The following is a 9,871-nucleotide window of genomic DNA, read 5'->3' as shown; positions in this document are numbered from 1 at the left end:
GATGCCCGCACATTGAACCAGAGAGTGGCATGTGGTCTCGTATATATGGAAAAACGCAGAGACCACACCCGCTACTGGTCAGAACATGATGCCTCAATAAATTCAGATTTGTTTGAACACAATTACGTACGGCCACCAGAATAATCGATCTGATCACTTTCGGAGGTAAAGGAGAGGCTCCATAGAAAATTAAAGACCATGCGCGCACCAACTTTCATTCGGGAAACTCGACTCATGATGTTCCGATCGATGGATCAAATTAATTAAGAGACCCGGCCCCTTTGTAATCTGCAACCATGAGTATTTTCCCTTAGGATCAAACCGATCGAGTAGCAGGCACATCCGTAGTTTGGAGAGGGATCTTTGGGATTGGGATCTCTCCAGCGACATGTCCATCAAAATTAATGTTCGAAATCAATTCTCTATCCTAGCTAGTCTCCATTTTTAATCAACAATGAGCAAACGTTGGGTGCAAGTAACCATGGTACCCGTGGAAAAATCCTAATTTCAACTGCATGCTAGGAATCTACTTGTCTTCAACTGCCCAAATTCTCATTTTCTTTGCTTTGACCCCTCAAATTTATTTTCAACATATCTCATCGCTTATCCATTCTATCTAATTTTGAGAATTTTTAAAAAACAATTTTTTTTTTTAAAAAAAATCTTGATCTAAACTTTTAAATATCTAATTTATTATGCAAATTCTCAAAATAACTTGAAAACTAATTAACATCAACACATTTTACCATAAATTTTTACTTTTTCACGACATTCTCAAAATATTTAATAGAGAACGTTTTGACTCTGAAATATGAATATCTCCAACCAACGGAAAATCTGTTGTTTTTTTAATCTTTATTTGATTAAATCTTGATAATACAACATCTTTAACTGTAAATTTTTATCAGTTTCTTTTCTTATAATTTTTATTAGTAGATACTTGAATATTAATTAGCATACAAACATAAATAAATAAAAAGGTAATAAATGAAAAAATATTTGCCCAATATTTATAAGCCAAATATAAGTTATATTTGGCAAATAAACGAAATTACCTTTTAAAAAAATAAGTAATATTTGGCAAATAAACGAAATTACCTTTTAAAAAATAATTAAAATGTGATAATAATAAGAAATTAAAAGGAACAAAATAAGTTAATAATAGTAAGAAATAAGAATGAAATAAAAATAGTAAAAGAAAAATAAATGTTTGTTTGGAAAAGGAATTAGTATTATTGTGTGTGATGATGACACCTCAATCCTCATCACCATCCAACGCCAACCAATCAACCAACCAAAGGAATCAAAAGGGGGACTTTTCTCGCGAAGAAAAACCCCAGCAAACGCATTCCCTCTCCCATTTTCGATTTTCCCAGTTGCATCGTGATCGTAAAGTTGCGGTGGAGGGCCAAGAATCCATTGGGGAGTTGGGATTTCGAGATTAATTGAATAAATTGAGAAAGAGGAGGGTGGGGAGAAGTAAAGAGATCTGAGCGGAGATGGCCACTGTTCAGACATGGAGGAAGGCTTACGGGGCTCTTAAGGACCGGACTACAGTCGGTCTTGCTCATGTGAATTCCGATTTTAAGGTCCCTTGGCTCCCTCTCTCTCTCTCTCTCTGATGAAGCTGTGTGTGTGTGAGAAGAGGTTTTTGGTTTGCTTCTTGTTCGATTTTGTGCTATGTTTTGTGATTCCGTTGTGGATTTTGTTTTTCTTGTTGGGATTTTTGTGGGTTTTAGGATTTTCTTGGCCAGGGGCACGGATTATTGGGTGACCGAGAAAAAAGATGCTGTATGTTGATGAATTAGTTTATTGGGTTTTGATGTTTAGTTATGTAAGTGCGTGCGAATGGTTGTGTGCGATTGGGTTTTGTGTGATTTTGCCCTGAAATAGAGTTTTATTGAAGAGAATGTTTCAAAATTTTTGATGATCTGATGATCTATTTACTTATTATTTATTTTTTCTGTTGCTGGCTAAAAATAGGATTTAGATGTGGCGGTTGTCAAGGCTACCAATCATGTGGAGTGTCCACCCAAAGAGAGACACCTCAGAAGTGAGTTTTTTTCTCCCCACTTTTCAGTTATTCATGCTTTCAGATCTATTTGAGTTGTTTTCTTCCTCTATTTCTGTAGGATATTGATTTTATGGGATTGGTATTTTTCGGTTGTGGAAATGATAAGAACTTCATGGATTGTGTCATTTAGAAATCCTGTTGCTACTGAATCAACTCTGTCAAACAGATTTTGACTGCGGAGATTTGTGTTGATTTTTGTTTTCTGTGGGAGCGAACTGAATGTTTTGTTTAGGGGTTTGTTGTCATTTGGTGAAAAATGAGTGTACTCGAGATAATGCTTTTAGTATTTGGATGTTTCTTGCAGAAATTTTGGTTGCCACATCAGCAGTTCGGCCCAGGGCTGATGTTGCATACTGCATACATGCACTTTCGAGACGATTGGCAAAGACACGTAATTGGACGGTATGGATCCTTATAGGATAAACATCGTTTTTAATGATGCTTCAGTTTATTCGTGGCCTCCTTTTTGGATGCTCCTGTATTGTTCAATGAGTCTTTCTTATGATTTTTGTAAAGTTTACTAAATCGATGGAGCATCATGATCATGATCATCATTGGACAGGCCTCTCTCCTCTGTTGTGCTTGGTTTACATATAAATAATTGCATTTTGCATTCACTGTTTGCCATGTTCCCTCTTATACTGATCTGCTGTAGGCCCTGAAATACAATTTCATTCAAGAATGCCTGTTGTAAAACCACTTCAGCTAGCTGACTTGGAGTCAATCTCGACACAGGAACACTTCACTTAAAAAATGCTTTATTTTGAAGGATTGTTTAACAGGCTTATGTTTGGATTAAATAGAGGAAAGAGCAATTTTTTTTGTGAAAAAGTTATGCTAAAACAAAAGTTTTTACTCTATATTTTCTCGAAAGCCGAACCAAACTGGGGGTAGAACCAGTATTTTCAAAAGCGCGCTATAGCGCGCTGCGTAGCCCGCTATAGCGCACTTTTCATGCCGAGCGCTATATAGCGCTCGGTCCTTAGCGGTTTGCTTCAATAGCGCACGCTATTTGTGGGCGAGGCGCGCCTGGAAGCAAATAGCGTGCGCTATTGCGCTTTTCTGGTGATAGCCCACGCTTTTTGGGCCTAAAAATAAAAGCCCATAAATTCATTTATTTGACCTACAACTTGTACATCCAAGCCGATTCCCACGTCCAAGCCCTAGAACCGATTCAGAAGTCCTCACGCGAAAAAAACTTAGAGCCGATTCAGAATTGAAACTTTCTGGAGCTGATTTCAGAGGTAAAGATGAACCCTAGATCCAATTATTTTTAGATTATGTCGTTTTAGTTGTAAGACTTTCTAAATTATTATGATTTCATAACTAATTATCTCACCTATTTACTTATATAAGCATATTTTTATTTTTTAATTAAATAATTGACGTGCACGAATAACTTACGCTATGCGCTGCTCTATTTACGCTACGCTATCACAGGATAAAAACGCTACAGACCAACGATACGCCTTTTAAAACACTGGGTAGAAGCTCCTACATACAATCTCACTCTTAGGATTCACACACATTTATTGCATTACTTGGATGTCGTTAGCTGTTGAACTTGAATCATAATTTGTCCCATCACTGCATCGCAACGATTAAACTAGATTGAATTGATCTTTATAGGAGACTTAAATGTGAGTTTGTGCCAATATGTATCTGGTCAATACCTCTGCCATGCATGTTTGAGTAAGAGATGCCTTTAAATTTCTCACTTTTAAGGAAATTAAATTTTCTTTTGGGGATTGCTTTGGTCTCATGCTCTTCTTTAAGGTGCTTAAATATTATTACCCGTGAACCATGAATATTTTGTTGCTTTACTAATTGTTGTCACACTTGAACGAATGAATTATATTTGAATTGAACTATTATAGTTGGTTCATGCGATCATACTTTGTTCATGAGTTCATTGTTATGTTATTTCTGTTGCATTAGAACTTCATGAAATGGTTTAGAATATAATCTTATATATAGTTGGATTAACGTTCTTTGTTAAAAGAAACATGTGAGGTGGTGGGAAACGATCCTTGGAGATGCTGATTGTTGACTCATCCTTTCTTTTTCTTTTTTGGTTTTGTAGCACAGTATCTATTTTTTTCATTGACTAAATCATTTGACCTCAGGTGTTTTAACTCCAAATATCACCAAACTCAAACTTCCTGTTCGCGGATCACTAGTTTACGGAACAATTATTTCCATGGCAATAATTGGAACATTGCAAGATTACAAGTTGAAGTCTTTAATGAGTCGATGGGAATTTGCATCCCAGAAATGCATTTTAATGTCTTTTTCTTTGGTTAAAAAACCAAATATTGCCTATGGATGCTGGTTGCATCAATCCTTACCTTCAAATCCCCTTTTCGAGTTTTTTTATTCATCTGAAATTTTCAACTCTTTTAATTGCTTAATGTGATGTTTTTGTAATAACTCATCTTGCAGTCTATTGAAGATAGGTTGAAGGATTAAATTTTGTATATGGTTGCCACGTATTTCATTTCCAAATGTTTTGTGATTTTGGAGTCCCATATTTCATTAGGATCTGCATAACTTGAAAATTAGGGATGAGATCTTACCCTGAAAGATATAACAATATTCTTTGGACTATGGACGACTGCTTATTTTCCGGATAATCTGCCCTTTATTTTCTCTAAAAGCTTTGTTTTTTAATTTTTTCTACTTTCTCTTAAGATCTTAAATTCTGCATTTCACCAATTTAATAAATCTGGAATAGGAACTGATTTTTTTACTTCCCATTCTGCATAGGTTGCGTTGAAGACACTAATAGTTATTCATAGAACATTGAGAGAAGGTGATCCCACGTTTAGGGAGGAGCTCTTGAATTACCAACAGAGAGGACATGTCTTCCAAATGTCCAATTTCAAAGACGATTCGAGCCCAATTGGTAAATTGCTGTTCATAACTTCAGTTGGACATAAAAATTAATTTCTAACCCCGTGGAAGACAAGCAATTATCTTACAAGATCTGTGAATTAAGTTATTACTGAAAAAGGTAAATAACAGTCATGGATGACTGCTTTCTACAGCTTGGGATTGCTCTGCCTGGGTACGGACATATGCACTCTTCTTGGAAGAACGACTTGAATGCTTTAGAATACTTAAGTACGACATTGAAGCTGAACGCCTTCCTAAACCTGCACAAGGCCAAGATAAGGTTCTCGGTTTTATCAATCACATATATGTATTTATGCCTTCGTGTTTTGTGAGTGTTCTAATTGTGACAGGATGCAATTTACACTGCAAGTCAACTGGAATTTATAATTTGAATTTGCATGTCAATTATCATGGCTATAACGACAGAATCCGAAACACTGAAAGAATAATTTGCTTAAAACAAATTTTTTAGTTCCACTGTTGTCAGAGTCATAAAACAATTTTTTAGTTCCCCTGTTGTCAAAATCAAGTTTATGATTCGTACTCTATGATTTCAGTGGTATTTTCGTTATCTTGTTTCCAGGGTTACAGTAAAACTAGGGACTTGGACAGTGAAGAGCTTTTAGAGCAAATACCAGCTTTGCAGCAGCTGCTGTATCGCCTTATTGGATGTCGGGTACTCGCTGCATTTTTTAATGGGGAAAAACATAGTAAATAACCTTGGTCAAACTTCATTTTTTAAAAATAACCCTCTCAAGTGTTTTGAGTGTATTCAAATACACATGAGAGGGTTTTTTTTTAAAAATGTTTGACCATGGTTATTTTGCTAGTATCCCTTTTTTAACGCCTTGTTCTTTTGTGACTTCATTTGCATTATGGGTCCTATTCTCAAACATATGCAAACCCAATAATGTTTTAATTTCTAATATATTAAATTCCATGCGAAAAATGCATTTAGATAATTATTATTTCTTTTACAGCCTGAAGGAGCAGCTGTAGGGAATTATGTAATTCAATATGCCCTCGCCTTGGTATGTACTCATTTGTCTCTTTTCATCATCAAATTGCAGATGTCAATGGATGTTTCTGTAGCTGAGATTAATTATTATTATTATAAAAGTGAAATGAATTCTAAATGGAGTTGAATTTTCAGGTGCTGAAAGAGAGCTTTAAAATATATTGTGCCATAAATGATGGGATAATCAATCTCGTTGACAAGGTGAAAATGAATATAATGTCATTTTCGTAAATTTTCGAATGACTGATTTTATTTGCTTAAATCAATATTTAAAAGTTTTTTCAGAGGAAATTTACTGCTTTTTTTCATTTCAGTTTTTTGAGATGCCAAGACATGAAGCCATTAAGGCCCTTGAGATCTATAAAAGAGCTGGCCAGCAGGTACCTTCCTGCTCCACTGGATTCATTTTACTTATTTTTCCAATTGAAATTAAACTATTTAGCAATTCGTGTATCAAGTTGTGGATTCCAGCTGAGTTTATGGTGTGTTAACTCTTAATATAGGCAGGTAGTCTTTCCGATTTCTATGAAATCTGCAGAGGACTTGAACTTGCTAGAAATTTTCAATTCCCGATGTTGAGGGAGGTAAGCAGTTTATAAAAAATTTGATACTTAGATTTTTAGTCGATCTTCAGTAAGCTTCTCGTAGCAAGTTGATATATTGTTATGCTTCCTGTGTTTCCCAGCCTCCGCAGTCCTTCCTAGTTACCATGGAAGAGTATATAAAAGAAGCACCACGAATGGTTTCTGTTCCAACTGTAGCCTTGGTCAGTATACATATATCCGTATACATTCAATATACAGACTCTGTTCGGACAGTGGATGCGAATGCTAATTCATGGTTTCCCCACACAGGATTATCCGGAGAGACTTATGCTGACATATAAGCAAGAGGATGCCCCTTCACCTTCTGAAAATACAAAGGTTTTGGAAGAGGAACCTGAACCCCTGCCGCCACCTTTAGACGATGCTACTATCTCTGTTTCTGAGGAAGCTGCCCCTCCAGCGCCTCCAACCCTCTTGGACACAGATGATTTACTGGTGAGTTCCTCAGTACTTGCTCTTTTTTTAAATCTTTTCGTACAATTGACTAAATTATTGGTTAGCAATGTCTCTACATCGGCTGCCTATGTGATACATCAATCTACACATGATACCGTTGCCATTAGCTATAGTTTTTTTGGTGATGGCAGACTCTCGGTCCTATAGCTAGTGGTAACTGGCTGCTATTCACTCTGTTTCATTTTTTCACTACCCATTTTCATGAATATATAATTGCAGGGTTTGCATGTGAATGAGCAAAATGCATCTGCCATCGAGGAAAGCAATGCATTGGCTTTAGCTATTGTTCCAGCTGGTAAGTGTTGTACTGTTTATAACTCATCTTTGGGGGTTTAGGGTTTGTCTTCACTCATCTTTAAAGATCTCACCTTATGCATGGTGTGGATGATGCTCTAGGAACGACGCCTTTTGATTCTGATGCTACCCATGCAAAAGATTTCTCAGTTACTGGATGGGAACTTGCTCTTGTTAATACCCCCAGCTACAATTTATCGTCAGCGCAAGAGAGAAAATTGGTATGTCCTTGTGATTTTGGTTGAACCAAAGGCTTTTTCAAATCCCTTGTTTTACCCTTTAAATCCTTTTTTTCTAAGGCAAATAGTTGAATTGAATAATTCTTAGGCGATCTTCTGGTCCCATTTCATCCTTCTCTAGCGTATTTTGTTACTTCGTAAATTAATAGCTGAGCAGGACTTGCTAAGCAAGGAGGTTCAACTGGCCTTGACTATTTGTTGACATTTGAATTAAGAGACATGGGGGCAAGAAGAATATTATGATCCTGTAAAACTCTATCTAATGCCAAAGATAACCATGTCTTCTGAAGCATTCATCAACTAGCACACTAACCTTCTCTTTCATTCTCCTTCGTACTTCGCAAAGATGATAAATCGGAGTTGCTGGAGTAGCCTATTAATCCACCCTTTAATAAGTCTTCTTCTTTTCTTGTACATCACATGCACAATCACTGAAGGCGGCATGTATAAAGAACTGATTTGTGGATTTCTTTATGGCAGGCCGGAGGACTTGACTCACTTCTCCTAGACAGTTTATACGATGAAGGTGCATATAGAGCGTCTCAGCAACCAAGATACGGAGCTCCTGCTCCTAATCCATTTGAAGTCTCGGATCCATTTGCCATGTCCAATGGTGTTCCTACGCCCCCATCTGTACATATGGCTGGGATGACGCAACCTCAGAACCCCCTCTTCTCTCCATTTCAACCGGCATATCCACAGATCCAACATCAACATAATTATATGACAAGTCCACAAAATCCTTTTGGGGATACAACAGGCTTTGGAACTTTTCCTGCCGCCACCGCCCCTCACCCTCAGTCGACCAATCCATTCGGGAATGCTGGGCTTTTGTGATGAAATTGGTGCTGCACTTGGTTGGTTCTGGTTAGTGTATTTTGATATCATATTCGATATGGGCGCTGGTTTGATGGTGTAAACTATGATATGATGTATCTTCTGAGAGAGTTGGTTTTTGGGTTTGAATCGCATATTTTTGTATGGAGTTGTAAAGTTGGCCATTCTGCAATTGTGGGATGTGTTAATTTTCTTAAATTTGGTATAATAATTGTTTTGTCGATATTATATTATGTGAATATATGTTAGTTTTCCGTGTGTAATTTTTATCCTTCACAGTAATTTTTGTCTAAAAACATTAGCGATTATATCGAAATTTACAACTTTAGAAATAGTTTTTTTAGATAATTAATTAGAATAATTTAAATGTGATACTATTGTGTTATTTCTAAAAATTTATGTTGTTTTTAAACTTCTCGTACAATCTAACTGAAGGGTCATATGATCATATTTTAATGCTCGTACTATGGTTCCATAATTGGTTATTATTATTTTTGAGTTAAAAAAAAAAATTTACATTTCACTCCAAAAGATCACATTGTTCAAAAGACAAATCTTTAAATACAAAAGAACCCATTTCTATGGGACAAAATTTACTACACTCCAAATTATACCAACACCGAAGACTTTTTTGTGCAAAGAAATGTGCGACTGTGTTAGCATCTTGTGCACAATGACCGATAGTAGTTCTCCGGTGAATGAAACAAAATATCCGAATGGCAGCAACTATCGAAGCCTCCAATGCAAGAGGTGAGATCTTAGCAATACCATTGACGACATTAATAACATCAGATTCTAATATACATGCGGACCAGTGAAAGCGCAAAGCCATTAACACTCCCAAGTGAAGCAACACATACCGCAACAAGATGAGAAGAGAAGGAATCAGAAAAACGACGAGCAAAAGCAAACAAAACCATCCTTGTTGCATCTCGCGCAACGACACCCACACCAAAATACGAAAGATCCGGAAGGACAGCAGCATCGACATCAATCTTAACTGTACCAGATGGAGGGGCTCTCCAGGTTGACTGTGATGCTCGAATGGGAGAATATGATACCACAGATTGACATTGCAAGAAATCATCCCAGATAGAAGTAGCGCGATCAACTATCTGGGGAGCAGGTGTGTAACGACCATCAAAGACAAAATGATTCCACCAGATACTCCAGGAGATCATAACAAAAAGACCCAAATCATTACTTGTAGCATCAGAGCCGAACCAGCTCCAAAGATCAAATAAAGTTTGGCCTTTAAAACAGACTAGTTGTGGCCGAAGAGTAGAAATTTTTCAGGCAGCATGGGCCCATGTACAATGCCAAATAACATGAAAACTTGTTTCCGGAAACTGCTGGCATCATGACAGATACTAGTCACTTTGATTTCCCTCAATTCAAGATGACCTCTGCCCGGGAGAATATCATCAAGCATGCGCCAACATGAATTTTAACT

The 9,871-nt window shown here is 36.8% G+C and overlaps 1 protein-coding gene across 1 annotated transcript; it reads left to right on the top strand.

The window, feature by feature from the left end:
- The first annotated feature begins 1,265 nt into the window (after nucleotides 1–1,265).
- LOC140861238 (putative clathrin assembly protein At2g01600) lies at nucleotides 1,266–8,646 on the top strand. The gene is made up of 15 exons (XM_073264234.1): nucleotides 1,266–1,589; nucleotides 1,984–2,053; nucleotides 2,379–2,476; nucleotides 4,841–4,979; nucleotides 5,122–5,249; nucleotides 5,553–5,645; nucleotides 5,950–6,000; nucleotides 6,123–6,188; nucleotides 6,302–6,367; nucleotides 6,491–6,571; nucleotides 6,673–6,753; nucleotides 6,842–7,027; nucleotides 7,268–7,343; nucleotides 7,445–7,563; nucleotides 8,062–8,646. The coding sequence occupies exons 1-15, from the start codon at nucleotides 1,500–1,502 to the stop codon at nucleotides 8,416–8,418; spliced, it is 1,701 nt and encodes a 566-aa protein (XP_073120335.1). The 5' UTR covers nucleotides 1,266–1,499; the 3' UTR covers nucleotides 8,419–8,646.
- The last annotated feature ends 1,225 nt before the right edge of the window (nucleotides 8,647–9,871 follow it).

The sequence above is a fragment of the Henckelia pumila genome, chromosome 4, assembly GCF_033568475.1.
Source record: "Henckelia pumila isolate YLH828 chromosome 4, ASM3356847v2, whole genome shotgun sequence".
NCBI classification, from domain to species: domain Eukaryota; kingdom Viridiplantae; phylum Streptophyta; class Magnoliopsida; order Lamiales; family Gesneriaceae; genus Henckelia; species Henckelia pumila.
The sequence above is the reverse complement of the archived record's forward strand: the minus strand, read 5'-3'. Positions and strand labels throughout refer to the sequence as shown.

Bases quoted from the DNA above. Each gene is read 5' to 3' on its own strand.
- LOC140861238 (XM_073264234.1), top strand. From the start codon at position 1,500: ATGGCCACTGTTCAGACATGGAGGAAGGCTTACGGGGCTCTTAAGGAC. The intron at 5,646-5,949 runs GTACTCGCTGCA...TTTCTTTTACAG, and splicing joins ATCGCCTTATTGGATGTCGG to CCTGAAGGAGCAGCTGTAGG. The intron at 7,344-7,444 runs GTAAGTGTTGTA...ATGATGCTCTAG, and splicing joins TTTAGCTATTGTTCCAGCTG to GAACGACGCCTTTTGATTCT.